The 21437-nt window shown below is 48.9% G+C and overlaps 1 protein-coding gene across 4 annotated transcripts in view; it reads right to left on the bottom strand.

Moving 5' to 3' along the window:
* The window catches only part of LOC146868589 (uncharacterized), a 1503661-nt gene that overhangs the window by 283686 nt on the left and 1198538 nt on the right, over window positions 1–21437 (bottom strand). For all 4 annotated transcript variants that reach the window (XM_085611695.1, XM_085611716.1, XM_085611705.1 and 1 more), the window contains one exon: window positions 10420–10473. In XM_085611695.1, coding sequence (XP_085467821.1) covers window positions 10420–10473 — 54 coding nt within the window. The remainder of the gene's footprint in view (window positions 1–10419; window positions 10474–21437) is intronic.

Below are 21437 nucleotides of genomic sequence, written 5' to 3'. Positions count from 1 at the left end.
GTCATGATGACACCCTGATGCACCCCTGAAATGAGCATGTGTGTGCATATGGCGCACATACATGCCCTAAGGGCATGTATGAGCGCCACGTGGCACTTTGTAAAATTTAAAAAAGTGCTTTTTGAAAGGAAATCGCAAATTACCACCAACTGGAAGTTGGTGGTAATTTGCGATTTCTTAAGGATAATTCGCACAACTTAGGTGCTTTTTACATATCATTTAAGAAATCGCAATTTGCGATTTCTTAAATGCTTACGCAAAATTAAGAAATCGCTAAATTAGCAATTCCTTAATTTTGCGATGGGATTTGCCTCATACATCCCGATTACCGATTTTTGTAATCGGAAACGCTGTTATTTTGCGAATCGCAGCGTTTGCGATTAAAAAATCGTTTGATACATATGCCCCTAGGTGAGATTTGGGTACATTTATCGAAAAACCCAATTTGAACAACAGTTGCGTTGTCACCAGTAAGTGGCGCGAAACCAACTGCGGAGACTCTCCTTTCAACAGCCAGTCATCCAGATAGGGGAAAACAGCTACCCCTGATCTTCTGAGATGAGCCGCAACCACCGCCATCACCTTTGTAAAGACTCGAAGACATACTAAAGGGGATGATGGACGGAGCGTTTGAGCAAATCAAACACTCACCCCCAGTCAACTGATCTGGGTTTAATCCATCATCATTCTTTAGCTCACTCCACCACCCCAGTTCAGACATGGTCAGACCAAACGGGAGGACCGCAAACTGGTAGTGTTGCAATCCCACCGTGAAACGGAGATACTTCCGATGCGACTTCAGGATGGGAAGATGAAAATACGCATCTTGCAGATCAAGAAGAACCTGAGCCAGGGTCAACATTTTGAACTTTTCCTGTCTGAGGTAAAGATTCAAAATCCTGAGGTCCAAGATCAGCTTCAATCGACCGTCCTTTTTGGGGATCAGGAAATACCGGGAGTAGCACCCCAGACCCCTTTCCTGCTCCGGAACCACCTCTATCGCACCTTTTTGTAACAAGGTAAGAACCTCCTGCTGCAAAAGCAGTAAATTGTCCTCTGAACACCAACCCTGGTGAAGAGGGTAAGGAGGAGGAAACTCTAAAAAAGGGAGGGTGTACCCATTCTCTACAAGATTTAAAACCCAACGGTCTGAAGTAATCGATTTCCAATCTTGTAGAAAGTGGGACACCCGACCCCCTCCCGGACCAACATGTTCTAAGATGGGGGATCTAGAACTGCTTTCCTGAGGCACCAACGGTTGGGGGAGAGAGGAGGAGGAGGACTGCTGCCGGGCAGCTCCCCTAAGATGGCCTCTACTTTTACCCCTGTACAATTTGTACAAAGGATTCTGCTGCTGGCTCTGTTGAGGCTGTTGGCGGCCACGAAAGGAAGCGGCCCTTCCAAATCCACGATGCCGCTGGTAGCCGTATCCTCTAGACTGCGTTTGAAGGCCCAGAGATCTTGCAGTCGCTCTGCTATCCTTAAAGCGCTGTAAGGCAGAGTCAGCTTTAGTGCCAAACAGTTTTGATCCGTCAAAAGGCAAATCCGGCAGAGTTGCCTGAACATCAGGAGAAAACCCGGATGACCTGAGCCAAGCTTGTCTTATTGTTGCTACACAAGAGCCCATTGCACGAGCCACAGAGTCAGCCGTGTCCAGACCCGATTGTATCACTTGACGGGCCACAGCCCGAGAGTAAGAAATAGCCTTCAGGAAATTATTCCGGTAATCCTCAGGCAACTTTGGAGCTAACTGCTTGACAGAGTCCATCAGAGCATGGATATACCTCCCAAGTAGACAGGTAGCATTAGTGGACTTTAATGCCATACTCGCTGAAGAAAATACCTTCTTTGCCGCTTGCTCCATCTTTTTAGAATCTCTATCACCTGGGTACAGTAGGAAAAGAACCAGAAGATTGTTTTGAGCAAGAAGCCCGGACCACCAAGCTTTCAGGAGACGGGTGTGAAAAAAAAGCACTGGGTCCCCAGGAGCTGGCCTGTATCTTCTTGCAATGGACCTAGATGCTGCTGGAGCAGTCAAAGGTTTTTGCCAGATTTCCAAAATAGGCTCTGTTAAGGCCTTATTGAAGGGCCGAAGAGGCTCAGAAGCTGTAGAGGATGTATTTAGAACCTCAGTCAGGATGTTAGATTTTATCTCAACTGAAGGTAACTGCAGGTCAAGTAAGTCAGCTGCCTTTCTTATGACAACATGATAAGGAGCCACATCCTGCAATACCCCAACCTTAGGAGATGAAGGATCATACTCAGGGGAAGTATCCAATCCACTGGCCTCCTGTAAACCTTCAAACTCGTCCACAGATTCAACAATTTCTCCTTCCTCCTGTACCTAACTATATTCCTCTTCTTCCAGCAACCTCTGTGCATCCCTCCTAGAGCCCTGCTTCAGAATCGGCGTCTGCAGCACCAGACGCACTGCCGGTGATGACGGCATCGGCGTTGATGGAGGACCTTCAGCTTCAAACCTCGGCGTCGATCGAATCCAAGGCGGCGCCGACTCGACAGCGGAAGGAGTCTGAGGAACTGGAGTGGAAGACCTCAGCGCCATAAAATGCCAAGCCGGAGTCGTTGGCAAGAATGGCTTAAAGGGCACCTGGGGATAATGGTGAGGTACTCCCAAATTAAAGTCCTAAGAACCCACGGGCCCGAAGGCGCACCAGATGAGTAGAGGCCCTGGCAAACATACCAAACATCGCATTTAAAAAATGCGTAGGGTCCGCACAGGACCAGGAAAAGGAGAATATGGATCTGTACCTTCCTGAACAGGTATCACCTGAGGCTGACCTGGAGCTTGCGGAGACAATGAAGACGGCGCCTGCACAGGTGAAGCCACACGAACTGGAGATGACTCACTGGGCATCGGAGACCTACTGTGAGCTGGAGAATGTTCAGGCGCCGGAGAACCCCTCAACGCCGGCGACATCGGAGCCGGAGATGGAACCGGCATCGCTCGAGGAGAAGGAGTAGGAGATGGAGACACAAAGTCTTTCCTTCGAAGCCGTTTAGCTGGAGAAGGCGACATCGAAGCCTTGTCCCTCGAAGAATGGCACCAAGAGCCACGACTTTTCTTAGATTTTTTATGTTTCCTCGACTTCGACGTGTGGGAAGACAACGACTTCGCAAGCTTTCAACCCCTCTACTCCTTTTTGGCTTTGGCCATAAAGAGTTTAGCCTCTCGTTCTTTAAGGGCTTTCGGATTCATCTTCCTGCAGCTCCAACACCCATCGACATCGTGATCGGAAGATAAGCACAAAGGCAATCATCATGAGGATCTGTGATCGACATGTGACCTCCACACTGCCTGCAGGGCTTGAATACGAACTTCTTAGAAGTAGCCATCTGAAATCTTCAGAGAAACAAAGTAATCATCATTGAAAATGGAGATTCCCAAGAAAAACCTTTAAGCACCAACGACGCAGAAAAAAGGGAACTGACATCAGCACGCCAACGAGGTCCTCTTATGGCTCCGATGACGTCATACGGAGTCGCGAGCGGAGGCGTGCTATTATGACGTCCTCGTCGACATGGGAGAGCTACGAAATAATTTCCGCGGAATGCTGGTGCAGGGGGTATTCAAAAGGTGAGGAATCCACAGGCAGAAGTATCCATCAGAAAGGACAGACTAGGAGGGTTTTGAGGCTGCTGCAGAGGGGGGGTTGGTGGACTGGCCCGCCCGCTGGCCCCCTGACCCACGACGTTGGTTCCCATGTGCCCGGCCGCGTGAAGGTTGGGCATCTTGTTGCGACCTGTGGCCCTGGGCGGGACGTAGCGGGCACCCCTTCCGTAGCCACGAAAGGGGCAAAAAGCAGACTGCGCAGCATGAGAGGAGTGGCCGAAGGACTTGGCCATAGCCTGTGAGTCCTTGAAGTGCTCTAGGGTGTTGTCTGCTTTGTCACCAAAAAGGCGACGGCCATCAAAGGGCATGTCCATCAAGGTGTTTTGGACATTCAGGCGTAGCGTCTGAGTGCTACTGACGTTGAAATGGTCCTGCCCAGAGAGTCGGCGGTGTCCTGTCCACAATGGATTGTAAATTTAGCTGTGTCTCTCCCTGCGGCAACAGCCTGAGAGAGCACTGCCCGGGCCTCCTCCGGACACTGAGGCAGCACTTGCGCCACCGTATCCCACACAGAGTGCGAATAAGGGCCCAAGAGACATGCAGTGTTTACGGACCGCAGTCCTAAACTGGCGGAAGAAAAAGTTTTCTTGCCAAGATGGTCCAGCTTCTTGGATTCCCTTTCCGGTGGAGCGGTAGGGAAGGCACTTTTGGAGGCTGAGGCTTGGACCACCAAGCTTTCCGGGGTGGGGTGTTGGGAGAGGAAAGTAGGGGTCGCTTGGTGCTGGGCGGTGGCGTCGGGCGATCATCCTGTCCACGGGAGCCCCCATGTTGGGCCTGGACCAGGTGCCCAAAAGGATGTCAGTGAGGGCCCCATTTAACGGAAGCAGGGTTCCAAAGAGTTTGCCGCCGGTTGATGCACCTCAGTCAGGAGGTTAGTCCTGACCGCCACCGTAGGAAGCTCGAGGTTGAGAGCCTCGGCCGCCCTACGCAACACCACAGCGTATGACGCTCCCTCCTCCGTAGCCACGGTAGGAGAAGACAACATGCCAAGGTCGGGTGAAGTGTCAAGACCCCTGCCATCCCCCAGTGCCTCTCCCCAGTCCTGTTCAGGCTCAAGCTGGTCAGTTAAAGGGTCACCTGACCGCTCCCAGGCCTCCTCATCTTCCTCTGGTTGCCACTGTGGTTGGAAAGGGGCCCCAGAAGTGAACAGGGGCATGAAAACCCCAGCTGGCACCGGATTCGGTGTCGATCGATGCCGGTCCGGCGCCGTGTCCACGTCAGGAAGGAGGCTGGGGTTGATGCCAGCCGGGGGGGCGACCGGCGTCGGGCACGGTAGTGGTGCCGACGGAAGCGGCGCAGTGGAGGTATAACAAGGTCAACCAGCGCCGATCCGGATCCAGGCCAGGATCCAAGGGGGGCCTGCAGCGCCGGGGCCGCCGGCAGCGAAGACCTAGGCCCCCCAACCCAGTCCGTGGGGCCTGAAGGTGCGTCGGCGGGGTCGGTCCACCCAAAGATGGCATGCATCACTTCGCAGAACGTACGAAGCTGGGCGGGGGTCGCTCCAGGTCCCGGAAAAGGGAGGGAAGCTCGGAGTCGACCCTTCAGGCTCCGCGCACGGAGCCGTGGGAGTGGCACAACCCGCGCGCCTCATCGAGGCGGCCGACTAACGAGGGGAAGGCGAAGAGTGACGATGCTTCTTCGACTTCTTCTTATGCTTCAACTTACCCGACCCCGAGTGCGAAGACTTCGATGACTTCGAGCCGGACTGATGGTAGCCCTGCGACCAGTCCCTCGACCTTCCTCTCGACCGGGACCTCGAACGGCGCATAGCCGACTGCCCTCGTTCAAGCAGCTTTCGGGACTGCTCCTGCACAGCCTTCCGAGTCAACAACTGACAGTTGGAGCACGACTTGGGATCATGGTCGCGCTCCAGGCAAAAGAGGCACATGTGGTGCGGATCCGTCACCGACATTAGTCGGTTACAGGAACCACAGGCCTTGAAACCGGGCATCCCTCGTGCACCTGTTCGGAGTCGAAGACTCAAAACAAGACATCTACAAAAGTCGAGAAAAAGTTAGTAAAAAAATGACTGAGGTACCGCTTTCCCTGATCTGCGCTGGCTGGCGCGGAAAAAGAAAGAACTGACGTCAGAGCACGAGGGCGGCGTCTAAGTAGCTGCCGCAACGTCATCCCGGAGACCACAACGCCGACGACGAATGCGGAGTTAATGCCACCTTCCGACACGCAGAGGTACTGCTGTCGAAAAATCTTTCCTGATCCAGTCTGACGCCTAGGGGTAATTCTAAGGTAAGGAATCTCTAACTAACGTGTTTCTTTCAGATTAAGGTCCCATTGAGGCATCACAAAAGGCTTTGAGGGAAACAAGTGGACCAAACGTTTGAGGAAATGCATAACAACAGGTGATTTAAATAAGGACAACTAGTCTGGTAAAAACAAAAAAGGCTGAAAGGGTCAACACGTAACCTTTACACCACCCACTGCAAATCCTTCCTGGGCCAAAGACAAAAGAAATAGCTACACATCTCACAGTTTGGATTTCAACAAGTCAGTGTTACCGGTGCCACACCAAACCACAAACTATTCCCATTGTCTTGCGTATAACACGCACTGTAGAAGGATGCCTAGTTGCTAGGATGACATCCATAACCTCGCAGGAAGGTTAGCGATCTCCCATCGATCTCCACGCATGGAGGTGTGGATTGAGGAGGTCAGAGTGCAAGGTCCTCTGGATTGGAAGACAGATGCTCATGCCCATATGTTCCAGGTACCACACTCTCCTGACCCAATCTGGAGCCACTAGGATGACTTGGGCCCGGGCATTCCTGATCTTCTTTAAAACTTGAGACAGGAGAGGTAGTGGCAGGAAGGCATACAGGAGTCTCATGCTCCACCCTAAACAAAATGCGTCTCAGAGAAACAGAGCTTTATTGGAAACTACAAAGCATAAAAAGTTTGGACACTGTGATCTCTTGGCAGTGGCAAAAAGATCAAGCCAGGGTTCCCCTATTGCTGGAAGATACTGTGCACCACTCTTGGGTTCTAGCTGCCTTTCATTATCTGCTAGGTGTCCCTGTCTTAGTTTGTGCACCCTGAAAGATACCACTAGCTGTTGTACTATCAGGCGGATCCCCTGATGATTTTGTCATTTCCAGCAGCACAAGACCTCCTGGCACAGGGCCTAATACCTAACCTTCCTTGCTTGCATAGAGGTGGTGCTGTCCATGAGGAACTTAACCAGCCTCCCCTTGACAGATGTCAGTCAGGTTTTCAGCACTAAGCAAATGGTGATGGGTCTCCACCAGAGACCAGAGTCCTCAGATCTCCACCTCTCCCAGGTGACCTCCCCAACCCAGCAGTGATGCACCTGTCACCACCGTCAGCTCTTTTTGGGGAAGGGAGAGGGGTCTGTTGCTGGTCCAATCATGGATGGACAGCCACCACTGCAGATTTTTGCAGTCTCCTCTAAAGCCTGTATGGAATTAGGCAGGTTCCCCGGGTGCAGGACTCACAGACTTCAAATCCCACTGCAGCTACCATATATGCCGCCTGACATGGTTGGCAAGCATGATGCAAGAGGTCAATAGTCCAAGAAGCCTCAGAATCACTCCCTCTTTGTGAACCAGGATCGAGGCTGAAACATTCGGATCATAACCCGAATGTCCTTAACTAGCGGATCTGGAGGGAAGGCCTGATCATGTACCCTATCCAGGATGGGTCCAATGAAAGGGAGCCTATGTGAAGGAGTCAGGTGTGACTACAAAACATTGATAGTGAACCCCAACACAGTCAGGAGGCTCACTGTCTGGAGGTGGGCCATGACTAACTGTGATGAGCCTGCCTTCAACAGCCAGTCGTTAAGGCAGGGGAGGACTGGTACACTGAACCTCCGAATATATGCTGCGAACACCACAATCACCTTTGTGAACACCCAAGTGGCTCTGGTGAGGCCCAAAGGGAGCAAGGCAAACTTAAATTGTTCATGGCCCATCTTCAACCGCATGTAGCGCCTGTGGCACTGCAGGACAAGAACATGGAAATTGGCACCCTTCAGGCCCAATGCTACCATCTAGTCTCCGAGATCCAGGGCAGATAGTACGTAGGTCAGTATAAGCAACTTGAATTTGTCCTTCAACAGAAAGAAATGAGAGGTCGGAGATCTAAAATAGGAAGAAGGCCTCTGCCCTGCTTCAAGACTAGGAAATACCTGGAGTAAAATACAGTTCAGATTCTTGAGGTCTGGACTCTCTTTATGGTTCCTTTTGCCTAAAGAGCCTGTACTTCTTGCAGCAAAATGGACGACTGCTCCTCTGAAAGCCGCTCTCAAGTGGAAGATGTGACAGTTTGGAAGGGAATGGCAGGGCGTATTGTAGTATGGGTTAACCACACCCTATGTACAACGCTAAGTTAGCATAACCTCGTCGGCTGTTAGAAAGCCAGATTGCCGCTTTTGCTGCTTTTGCACGCGACACTGTTGTTACATGTTATTCATTCGAGAACTGCTGACTCGACTTTGCTTCACATGAGAACCGTCTGTTGTTTAACATCCTTAACAGTGAGCAGTGACCTTGGTCTGTACACCGTGTAAAGAACGAGTCTGGGTCAGTAGATGGTGCAGGTTGTTGTGTTCAGGTTGATCGTACCACTTCTTAGCCATAACATACATACAGCTACCAATACCTGAAAGACGAGTCCTTTAATATTGCAGAGCAGCATGTTTTCACTTACATTCGAAACGAAGAGCTGTTGCAGGAGAGAGCCTAGCTGATCCTGTGATGTGATTCCACTAAGCTGATCTATAAGGTATGGGGTCCCCCATGCAAGCCTAAGAGACCTTCTATTAGTCTAATAATAACCTATTAGTTGCTAAAGAAAGGAGGGTGGTCGCTTTCCACTGTCATTATTATTATGATTGCTCCTTTCATTTTCTATGGTATTGTAACAATGCTGATGGTTCTGATCTTAACCATTTGTCTGCTTGTGTTAGCCAAAGTACTGCATCTTAGCACGCGAGGTTTTTAAAATAAACTCTTTAAACTTTACCGTTTCTTTGTTATTCTGTTGTGGACTGATATATATATACGATCGAGTATTTCGGATTCCCATCACTCCTGAGACTATCTAAGTCACTTGTTCTGGGTTGTCTATACATTGGGACCGCCGAGCTAAATCTCGGATAACGAATGGGACACTAAGCTAGTCGGATAGGGGTTCTTGGTTCTGAGGGGAGTTTCTGGTACACCACAATTCTTTGAGGTCCTGGTTTCCTGCGCATAGTTCTGTGCATAAGCAGAATCCCTGCAACAGTATCTCATTGAACTATCTGTAGAACCCACTTGTTGGATGTTATGGCCTGCCACCCAAAGAGAAAATGAGTGATTCTGCCAACCACATTGTAGTTGTGTGCTACTAAGGGCAAACTAAAGCAGCTTGAAGGCTGCTGCAGGAGAGGCAGGGGGCTGGGAGGTTCACAGTCCCTGTGGGCAAGGATGCTGTCTGCTGGATCCCCTATCCTGAGCCCGAAGAGATGGGGGTGTCTGTTGAAGGGGTGGTGAGTCTTAGAATTGTCTGCATGACAAACCCCTAGTGATGCCTTGAAAGGGGTGAAACTGTTGGGGATACTGCTTTGCGGGCATGGAAAGACTGAGGGAGAATGCTGTGGCTCTGCTTTCTTTAAAGCACTCAAAGGAGAAATAAGTCTTCTCGCCAATAGGCAAGACCTGTTGAAAGGTATATCCATGAGTAACACCTGGATGTCACACGAAAAACCTGTGGATTCATGTGTGCCACCGGATCATCATGCTAGACCCGACTGCTCTACCTAAGCAGCAGGTTGGGTACATGTCTGACCTTATGACATATTTAGCTGCTTCCCGGCCATCCAGGATAGTCTGCGCCTGGTTGGCGTGGAATTTCTCCAACACTGCTGGCAAAATCTCTGAACCATGTCCCATAATGAGTGTGAGTATCAACCCAGCAAGCAACTGCTGTAGACAGTTCAAAATATAAGTCTGGATCAGGAGAACAATGGTTTCCCAAATGCCTCAATTTTCTTCGACACTCGATGGGGAGGTCGTAGGGAAGGAGTTGGTATTGATGCTGCTAATGGAATGCTGAACTACCAAGCCCTTAGGAGTAGGGTGTTGCATCAAAAACAGTAGGATCATCTGTGAAAGGTCTGTGGCATTGTGCCACCTATTTACAGATGGGCAGGAACAAGGTTTAGCCCAGGTGCCCATGAGAATGTCAGGGGCTTCTCTGAATGGCAGCAAGGTTCAGCCAAGTTATGTCCAGGCTGCAAGACTTTAGTGAAGCAGGTAGAAAGCAATGGAGAAAAGAGAAAAAATACATTAATTAAGAAGGATGAGATAATATAGGAAGAGGATGATGATAAATAGGACCAAATGTTGATACAGTTGAAAGAAAGTATACAAGTAAGACAAGGAGACAAAGGAAAAAGGAGTGTACAAGTGGAGAGAAAGGAGACATTGTAAGGAGGAAACAAATGGTGAAAGGAGATGAAAGGCGAAAAGGGAGACAGGAGAAAAATCTATATGGAGATGTACTACAAGGACAGAGGGAAAGGAGGGAAAAAGGGATAGTGGTCAGATGAGGCAGGAAAGGGATCAAGCAATAAAGTTGGAATGAAAGATAAGAGACAGATCAGACGGGGCTGAATAAAGATTTAAATCACCGCTACACAGAGAACCAAAAATGTTGAAGCACAACTGAAACTCATCAGCCACACTCAACCCTTTATTGGAGGCCCAGTCACAGAAACCATGCAAGAAACAGATTGTTATACACCCAGCCAGTCAGTTTCAACTTACATAAGGTCCCTGTGGCCCTTCAGGCCCCTCTGGTCCTGGGTCTCCAACTGCACCCTGAGAAAAACGAAAAAAGAATTAAAATCAGGTACATATTGCACAATGTGCATTAGTGACCTTGTGACAGCAGCAACAAGGGTCTACATCTACTCTATGATTGTAGAGTTTTTGGAGAACACATTACAATGCCTTTAAGATCATGACCATCTTCATGAGAGTACAGGTAATAGAAGTCTGATGCAAATCAAGAGACTGAGCTACAACCAGGTAAGCCATGGTGACTGTGGGAAAATATGAGGGGGTTTAGTCAGAAAATGTGATGGAGGTCAAGGAATCTGAGGCCATACTGGGGAGAGATCATGTAAGGTAAAAGACCATGGCATGTTGTGGAACTGAATTGGGTTAGTGGAGTCATGAAACTTTTCCAGCACTCACCCCCAGTCACAGATCTGGGTTGAATCCATCATAGTTCTTTAGCTCACTTCGCCACCCCAGTTTAGACACAGCTATAATGAAATCAGTCTTCACCCTGCGCCTCATGGGAACAGTACAGCCGAACTGCCTAGCCATATATTCCCTGTACCGGAAACAAGCATCCTGGGACCGGTTTCGGGCTAACAGCCCTCATCAGCCAGGCTAGCTTGAATCCAGTGGCAAAGTGAGCAAGGGACCCACGTCTGGGCATACCCTGCCAACTTAGGGTGAACAAAGCAAACACAAGGAGATGGACGGAGCACTGAAACTTTTCCGACACTCACCCCAGTCACAGATCTGGGTTGAATCCATCATCGTTCTTTAGCTCACTTCGCCACCCCAGTTCAGACACAGCTATATGCAAATTAGTCTTGACCCTGTGCTTCATGGGAACAGTAAAGCCTGAACTGCCTAGCCATGTGTTCCCTGGACTGGAAACAAGCATCCTGGGACCGGTTTCGGGCTAACAGCCCTCATCAGCCAGGCTAGCTTGAATCCAGTGGCAAAGTGAGCAAGGGACCCACGTCTGGGCATACCCTGCCAACTTAGGGCGAACAAAGCAAATACAAGGAGATGATGGACGGAGCGCTGAAACTTTTCCGACACTCACCCCTAGTCACAGATCTGGGTTGAATCCATCATCGTTCTTTAGCTCACTTCGCCACCCCAGTTCAGACACAGCTATATGCAAATCAGTCTTGACCCTGTGCCTCATGGGAACAGTACAGCCCGAACTGACTAGCCACGTCTTCCCTGGACTGGAAACAAGCATCCTGGGACTGGTTTCGGGCTAACAGACCTCATCAGCCAGGCTAGCTTAAATCCAGTGGCAAAGTGAGCAAGGGACCCACTTCTGGGCATTCCCTACCAACTTAGGGCGAACAAAGCAAACACAAGGAGATGATGGACGGAGCGCCAAAACTTTTCTGACACTCACCCCCAGTCACAGATCTGGGTTGAATCCATCATTGTTCTTTAGCTCACTTCGCCACCTCAGTTCAGACACAGCTATATGCAAATCAGTGTTGAATCCAGTGGCAAAGTCAGCAAGGGACCCACGTCTGGGCATATCCTTGCTCACTTTGCCACTGGATTCAAGCTAGCCTGGCTGATGGAGGGCATTACCCAGAAACCGGTCCCGGGATGCTTGTTTCCGGTTCAGGGAAGACCTGGCTTGGCAGTTAAGGCTGGACTGTTCCCATGAGGCAAAGGGTTAAGACTGATTTGCATATATCCACGGAATCCACGGGCAGATACTGGAACCACCAGAAAAAGTGTTACCGAAGGTAGGTAACGTGTTCTTCTGATGAATTCATCTGCCTGTGGATTACTCGCCTTTTGAATTGGATCCCCAAGCAGTCCCGCTCCCAGAGGAAGGTGCCTGTCTGCCTATACCAAAAAATCCTGCAACACAGAACAAGCAAAATGGCCATCCCTCTTCACTTCCAAACCCAAGCAATAGTGCTTTGCAAAAGTGTGGAGGGAGGCCAAAGTTGCTGCCTTGCAGATGTCTACCAAAGGGACAACTCTAGCCAAAGCCGAAGAACAATACTTAGCTCTGGTAGAATGAGCGCGAATACCTTCAGGAGGATCCTTCTTGGCCAAGGCATAGCAGATCTTGATACACAGGATGCTCCACCTGGACAGTGTTCTCTTGTGGACAGCCTTGCCCTCCATCTTGCCCGCATGATCAATGAAGAGTTGAACATCCAACCTCAAGTCCGTGGTTCTGTCCAAGAAGAAGCTGACCAGACGATGAAGTCTCTCCTCCTCCTTAGAAGGGCGAAGTGGAGGGTAGAAAGTGCGTAAGGTGATGGACTGCCCCAAGTGGAAAGGAGTGACCGGTTTAGGCAGGAATGCTAGAAACCTTAAGGAACAACTATGCAATGGTTCAAGGGGTGAAGCCATCACGAATGTGAGAACCAAATTCAAGTCTCACTGAGGCATGATAAAAGGAGTGGGAGGAAACCTATTAGTGAGACCCTTAATGAATCTCATAACTATGGGAGACTTAAACAACGAGGGTTGATCCGATAAACAGAGAAAAGACGACAAGGCCCTTAACAGTAGCTACTGCACAACCCTGTTGCACTAGGGAGAGAGAGAAACTCAGAAAATCAGATAAATTGGCCTGCAAGGGATCAATCAATCGCTCTTAACACCACTTAACAAACTTGGCCCACCTACCAGAACAGACAGATTTAGTGGAGTGTCTTGTGGCTGATAATATAACATCCACCACATCCGGTGGGAGGGAGAAAGAACTCCCTGTTCAATCTCCAGGCATGAAGGTGCAGGCTCTGGAGGTGGGGGTGTAAAACCTGCCCCAGCGACTGTGAGAGAAGGTCTGCCCTGAGATGGAGCAGAGGGTGCAATGAGAGGCCAAGGAGATCTGTGTACCATACCCTTCACTGCCAATCTGGGACAATCAATATGACTTGGGCCCGGTCTTGGCGAATCTTCCTCAGAACTCAAAGAATCAAGGGTATGGGAGGAAACGCGTAAAGAAGCAGTGAGCCCCAATCTAACTGAAACGCGCCCCCCAATGCTCCCCACGTCAGATACTGAAGACTGCAGAATGCTAGGCAGTGCACCTTCTCCTGAGTAGCAGATAGGTCCAACTGAGGGAACCTCCACATCATGAAAATGTGAAGGACCACCTCTGGATGGAGACGCCACTCGTGATTGCTGACTGAGACTGTCGGACGAGTTACTTACCTTCGGTAACGATGTATCTGGTAGAGACACAGTCTAGCCGCAGATTCCTTAACTTAGAATATCCCCAGGCATCAGACTGGATCCAGAAAACTTTCCGCAGCAGCATCTCTGCGCGCCGAGGGGCGGCGCCACACCGCTCAACCCTGACGTCAATCATGTACGTGACGTCAGCGGAGCCATATATGCCCCTCCCGGGGCGCTGATGTCAGCGGAGTCACCACCAAAAAAGTGAGAATATGGGAACAGTGTGCGAAAAAGATGAAAAGCAAAAGAAATCGAATGGTGAAAAACAGCACCATAAAGGACAGTACCAGGCACTGTATATTGAAAACTAGTGAAGGGAAGAGCAGAGCACCTCTCTGAGAAGCAACCCCGCAAAAGCAAAGGCTAAACCTCGCCCTGAGGTAGAAGATGTGAAAAAACATTATGGCAGATGACAGAAAGTCTGCAACAACAATATATAACCGTGAAGGATAACAAGTCCGGAACACATGAACAAAGACAATCCAAGACAAGACGGCACCAGAAAGGGACATTGTATCCCCAGTAAGAGACCTATAGACAGAAGCAGAGCCAATAGACTTCAAACCAATGGACCGCAGGGGAGGTAAGAGACCCCAAGGAGATTGAGAAATGGATTGCGGGGGGTGGGGAAACAGGAGTAGATCCCAAAATGGACAACCCAGGGCGTAGGGATGTAAAAGGACACATGACATGAGCATACCGCCCAATCACGAGAATGGGCAGAGTAGAGCAAGCAAAACAGAATCAATCAATCAATCGATAGATTTGTAAAGCGCACTACTTACCCGCGAGGGTCTCAAGGCGCTGAGGGAGAGGAGGGGAGGGGGGTTGCCGCTACTGGTCGAATAGCCAGGTCTTGAGTCGCCTCCTGAAGGTCAGCAGGTCTTGGGTCTGTTGTAGGTTGAGGGGAAGGGCATTCCAGATCTGGGCGGCACGGTGGGAGAAGGATCTGCCTCCGGTGGTGGTTCTCCGGATGCGCGGGACGGTGGCCAGGGAGAGGTCGGCGGAGCGGAGGTGACGGTTGGGAATGTAGAAGGAGAGTCGACTGTTGAGGTAGGCTGGGCCGGTCTTGTGGAGTGCCTTGTGTGCATGGATCAGGAGTTTGAAGGAGATTCTCTTGTCGACGGGGAGCCAGTGCAGGTTTTTCAGGTGGGGTGTTATGTGGCTGTGGCGTGGAATGTCGAGGATCAGGTGTGCAGAGGCATTTTGGATTCTTTGCAGTCGTTTGATGAACTTGGTCGGGGCTCCTGCGTAGAGGGCGTTTCCGTAGTCGAGTCTGCTGCTGACGAGGGCCTGGGTGACAGTTCTTCTCGTGTCTGTCGGGATCCACCTGTACATCTTGTGGAGCATGCGGAGGGTGTTGAAGCAGGAGGAGGAGACTGCGTTGACTTGTTTGGTCATGGTGAGCGTTGAGTCGAGGATGACTCCCAGGTTGCGTGCTTGGTCAGTTGGTGTCGGGGGTGCCCCTAGTGACGAGGGCCACCAGGAGTCGTCCCAGGCTGATGGGTTGGAGCCGAGGATGAGGATCTCAATCTTGTCTGTGTTCAGCTTAAGTCGGCAACGGCTTTAATTCATTCGTGGATGTTGGATTTGGCGGTGAGGGACAGGATCAGTTGAGTGTCGTTGGCATAGGAGATTATGTTGAGGTCGTGCTGTCGGGCGATGCGTGCGAGTGGAGCCATGTAGATGTTGAACAGTGTCGGGCTGAGGGAAGATCCCTGGGGTACGCCACAGATGATCTCGAAGGCTTCGGATCGGAATGGGGGGGAGGCGGACGCTCTGGGTTCTGCCAGAGAGGAAGGAGGTGGTCCAATCCAGGGCCTTGTCTCGGATCCCTGTGTCGTGGAGGCGTGTGCATAGTGTGTGGTGGCAGACAGTGTCGAAGGTGGCGGAGAGGTCCAGGAGGATGAGGGCCGCCGTCTCGCCGTTGTCCAGCAGTGGTTGCTGCGGAATCCTGACTGGGAGGGGTCCAGTTGCTGTTATCTTCGAGGTAGCGGGTGAGCTGTCTGTTGACGATCTTCTCGATGACCTTAGCTGGGAATGGAAGCAGGGAGATGGGCCGGAAGTTCTTGAGGTCGCTCGGTCCGCCTTGGGTTTTTTGAGTAGGGCGTTGATCTCGGCGTTTTTCTCTGGGAAGGTCGCGTCTCAAAGGAGAGGTTGATGACGTTGCGCAAGTGGGGTGCGATGGAGCTGCCGGCTTGGTTGAAGATGTGGTGTGGAAAAGGGTCTGATGGGGAGCCGGAGTGGATTGTGCCCATGGTCTCGATTGTGTCATTGGTGTTCACGTTGACCCAGGCTGTCAGGGGGTCGTGGTCGATGGGGTGCGGCGGGTCTGATGTGTCGGGCCTGTTGGGTACGTCCGGGAGTCGAAGCTGTCGTGGATGTCGGCGATCTTGCGGTGGAAGAAGGTGGTGAGGGAATCACACAGGGCTTGCGTCGGTGGGATGTTGTTGGCGCTGGAGCTGGGGTTGGAGAGTTCCTTCACGATGCTGAAGAGCTCCTTGCTGTTGTGTGCGTTGTTGTCGAGGCGGTCTTTGAAGGGGTCCTCTTGGCGGACCTGATGAGGTGATGATGGATGCGGATGGCGTTTCTGTGGGCTGTGCGGCTGTCCGGCGTCTTCTCGCTGTGCCATTTGTTCTCCAGTTTCCGACAGGTGCGCTTGGATTCTAGGAGTTCCGGGGTGAGCCATCTGGCTCTCTTGCTGGTGTGTTTGTAGGTTGTTTTTTTCAGCGGGGCTAAGGTGTTGGCGCAGTCGTCCATCCATCGTCTGAGATTGCGGGCGGCATCGTTTGGGTTGGAGGGGTCGGTGGGTGGGCTGAGTGCGAGGTTTGTGAATGAAGCATTCCATGTTGGAGTGAAGTGAAAGATGTCACCCCGCAGAAAGACAAACCCACCCGGAGGGAGGCGAATGCAGGAAGCCCAACCTGAAAAGGTCCTCTCAGAACGGGGCAGACGGGCGTGCGTTAAGGAATCTGCGGCTTGACTGTGTCTCTACCAGAGCCATACCCATAGAGGAGGCGGGTCTGCGACTGAACCCCACCAAGTTCCCAATAGAACTTAGCCGTCAGCAAGGTGACGAAACACAGTGGGGGCTGCAAATCCAGCACAGCCACACAAGACCACAAAGCTCACACCGATATCGCCATGTCCCCCTGACCCTTGACGGTTCCGGGCACCTTTTGGAATGACTACATATGGACGTTCGTTTCCCTTGGCCCCCCCCCCCCGTCCCCAGCCTCCCGGTACTCCTTCCTTTCGCGTGCTGCTTAAGGGTCTGAACTGGAGTTCCCCGGAGGAAGCCTGACCTGCACTGTTTATCTTTATGCCTCGCCTTTTGTTTTTCTTTTAGTTTTTTGTGTTTGTTGGACTTAAGTCTCCTGTTCCTTTAGAACTATCCGGAGTCACTACGGGGCCGAGCCCCGGGAACCGACTGCAGCTTTGATAAATGTATATTTTATTCTGTACTTAGCGGCCGGCCCTGGTGGTTGTAGGCCCGTGCTTGTAATCGAATTATTGTTCAATAAAAACTTTAAAAAAAAAAAAAAAAAAAAAAAAAAAAAAAGAATCCTGTGCACACCAAGAAAGGGTATTGTAAATTCGGTAATCCTGTCAAGGTTATTCGCATTTACAATAATGCTGCCCAGGTTGAAGGGGGTGGTTGGTGGAATTTGTCCAGATTAATTAAGACGAGATCTCGTCCTATATCTAGAGATTCAAGTTTCACAAGTAATGAGAACAGCACTACCAAGCTTTCGGTGGGTCAACGTAGGAAAAGCTCTAGGGTTCATGTTATTCCTCACAGGTTTCGTGATTGATTTCATGTAGGTTACTATAGGAAGTTTTTTCTGTTTTATTGTTAGGTTTTTTTTAGGAGAAAAGGAGGCATGTTATATTATTTGTTTAATCTTAAGCATGATAATCTTTCTTACAGGTTTTGTGATTAAGAAATCACTTAGGTTTTATTTTTGTAATATAGGATGTTTTCTGTTTTGTTGTTAGTCTAATTGTTTAGGAGAAAAGGGGGTATGTTATATTCTATGCTCAATGTTAAGCATGATAACAATCACCTTCTGCCAGCTGGATGTGTTATGTGATGTCATCTCCTGATGTCACAGTTGGAATGCTATGTTTGGACTAGAGCAGACTGGCTGATGATGAAGGTGGTTGGCAGCTCAAGAGCTGTGTAGTTTTCTTATCAATAAATCAACCCTCTTACAAAAAAAAAAAAAAAAAAAAAAAAAGACCACAAAGCTCTGAAAAGAGCGGAAAACAATGGGAGGCAAAGGCACCACAAGCCGTCAAAGAACAGCACGAAAACCCACGTTTATATACTGGGTTGAGAGAAAGAAAGCATAAAGCTAGAAATGTCGGTGCGGAAGTGAGAGTTCATGGCTTCGCAAAGAAGAGGAACTGAGCCTAGGGTCCAATGGATCCGCAGGATCCGATGTGTCGACTGGAAGTAAAACCCAGAGAGACGACAAACTGGTATGACAGAGTCAGCGCCTACCGGTCCAGTATGCACAACAGTGGAAAAGAGCACTGTTGAACCCGCACCAGCCAAGATACGTGGGGCAGCAGTGGCAGGATGCCGACCCATGCCCAGAAGTGCCGGTAGTACCAGAAACACAAGACACTCCAGCATGTAGCCGTTCCTTCACAAAACATGTGAGAGGGCTGACGGCAACAAGCAGAAGCCCCCAAAACAGGACTACAGTAAGAATGATAGTCATGTGGAAGACAGGAAAACACATAAGCATACCGTGTGGACGGTATAACCACACAAAGTATAGGAGAAAAACCCTGTAGGGGAGCGTGAGCAGCCCAGATGTGAAGGATGCATTAGCAAGTAGGTTTTAAACCATGGAAACACCTGTATTTGAACATGTAACCTTCAGGTTGAGAGTCAGATACCTTAACCACTAGGCCACTGTCTCCCACCAACTGGTAAACAAGCATTTGCAATGCAATAGGTCTCGTATTATAAAAGTTTGAGCAGTTGGCATGGCTAATAATAATGCAACACTAGCACCTGACTGCCTAAAACTAACTACACAACATAAAACAGACCACAGTTCTTCAAATCATCCACAATACCTGAAACTGATCACAGTACGTGAAACTAACTGCAGTACGATATCTGAAACTGACGACAACCCTTGAAACAAGCATATGTGGTACTGAGTGGTATTATGTTGAGTGTAGTTATGTTGTATTGAGTAGAATGTGAATATGTGTTGTAAATATGTGTTGTGTAATTATGTGGTATTGAGTGTTATGATGTGGAGAGTACTTATGTTGCATTGATTAGTGTGTAAAATATGTGGTTTGTAATTGTATGGTACTGAGTGGTATGAAGGGTGTATTTATGTTGCATTGTGAAGAGTACATAACTACACTCAACATAATACCACTCAGTACCACATAATTACACATCACATAATTACACTGTATTCAGTACAACATACACTCCACATACCACTCAGTACTACATAATTGCACGCCACGTAATTACTCTCTACTTAATGCAACATAAATACACTCCACACAATACCAACCTGTGCCACATAATTACACTGTACTCAATGCAACATAAATACACACCTTTCACTCAAGTCTGTGCTATATAAAAATAAAACAACCACAAAAAAAACAATTGCAATGCAATAGGTCTCACATTACTGAATCTTGGAGCTTCTAGTGTTGCATTATTATTAGCAATGCCAACAGCTCAAACTTTTATAATGCGAGACCTATTGCATTGCAAATGCTTGTTATTTTGGTACCTGGGCCTATTTTCTGTTCCAGTGCGAGCCTGACCTCCTCTACAGTTTCTGCCAGGGTTTGGAGCTTGTGAGCTGAAATGCCTTTAATGCCTGTTTCAGGTCGCAAAAGTTCGGAATTTTAGCAAAGGATGTCGAAATATGCAAACAGTAATATCTAATACATCATACATGATCAATGGGGAGCACGTGCAGAGAGCAGCCATTGCTAGCACCAAACTATGATCATCTTGACACCAGAAGGAGCATCTTGTTGTTGATAATAACCATTTCTAAACTATCCGATGCAGAAAGTAAAATAGAAGAGTTTATAACAGTCTCTAAAACGCTAACATAATAATTATTATGCAGAAAAAGCATGCTAATTTCTCATCTCATCTTAGAAGGATGCCACATAGCCTTTGCCATCTATGGTTTGGGCTCCTTCAGAAAAGGGCATTATAATGCTTGACACGTCTTCTTGACTGTACCAGAGCTCTAGAAAATAATAAGGAGCAAGCAGGTCACTAGAATGCATCATTTTTCATAAACCATTTTGCCAGAGTGGTCATCTTTTATTAAAGCTGCTTGTGCATGAGACAATTTTTGTGTGGTGTTCTGTTGATGCTTTTTGATTTGGAGAAGCTGTTTTGTATGTCTGACTCAAGCTGCACATCATGTTTAGAGGTTTGCACCAGTGCTCCTTCTTCGTCTTATGGATGATGTTAAAAGGAAGGCAAATACTGAGCGCAGTTCACTTCTTTCTCATTGACATAGTAACATCCATCTTGGACTGAACAATCCTTGCCCCACCTCCCACCCAGATAAGACTCCTGTATAACTAACTAACCAATGCTAAGATCTCATAGTAAATGCAGGATATGGTCAACAGGTTTGGCACTCTGGAGTCACGCATTCTGTTATGAATGCAAGGAAAAAGGGGGTAGCAATGTGCGTGCTCGTGGGGTTTTATGACAGAACAAAGGGGGGAGCCATTTTGTATACTCCAGTAACTGCCTTCAAATCACTCTGACTCTAACTCGTAAGGTTTATGTGAGCATTTACTTTGTGCAAAGCTGAAATAAGGGGAGAGTGGGGCACTAATTGGGTGGGGAAAATGAGCAGGAGCAAACTGAGTAGAACACCAGAAACTACTTCCGGGTTTAAAATAGTGGCATCTAACACGAAAACGTGGCATAACTGTTCATAGTATTATTTACACTTCTAAGTGACATAGGAAACTCGTTCCAAGTGCAGCATTATTGGTTCATCGGTTACGACTCCACGCATCATTAAAAACAGTAATTATAAAAAATAATTTTCTTTCAGAATTTGCTGCACGTTTTGCATATTTCAAAAATACTACAACAGACGCCTACATGCGATGGAGAATGATACTCGGGATTATCGAAAGGAGCTGTGTTGTTGGTTTAATGGAACTTTGTGAGCTATACAACTACCAAAAAAAACAACACCAAACTTAATAAAAGTTGTAGGTGTGCAAATGTACATCCACTATGTTCATTTAGAAACTTTATAAGATGTTTAAGGGGTGGGTGACTTGTATTTCATAATTTAGATTTATGGTACTTTAATATTTTTAAGAAAATGGTGCCACATGCCTGCTTCCATCCTTTCTCGCTCTTTTCAAGATATTCCAAGAATTGTATCAATGCAGCTAGTGCATCATTACTGGCAATAGAAGAGCCAAAAGGAATGTTGCCATGGACGGGCACTGTTGGTGGGAGCAATTGTGGTCGCTTCAGATCAGCGTACTGCTGGAGTCAGAGAGTCGTGGTTGGCTGTCACTGGTGCTGCAGTTGGCAGGTTCCATCACCGCTGTGAGCCGGGGCTGGCACTGGAAGCTGACCAATGGAGCTCAAGTTCATGCGGTCTTCCAGTAGCTCTGGATGATACCCCCACGCCAACCTGCAGAATGGGATGAGGCCCCTGAATCTCCCAGACCTCGCAGATGTGAGGTGCATTCCCATTCGGGAGATGAAAGGCCGAGACTGCCCTGCTAAAATTTCAACCTACTGTAGCTTG

This window comes from Triturus cristatus, chromosome 1_2 (genome assembly GCF_964204655.1).
Source record: "Triturus cristatus chromosome 1_2, aTriCri1.1, whole genome shotgun sequence".
Classification (NCBI taxonomy): Eukaryota; Metazoa; Chordata; class Amphibia; order Caudata; family Salamandridae; genus Triturus; species Triturus cristatus.
Note: the sequence above shows the minus strand (reverse complement) of the source record. Positions and strands in the feature narration are given on the sequence as shown.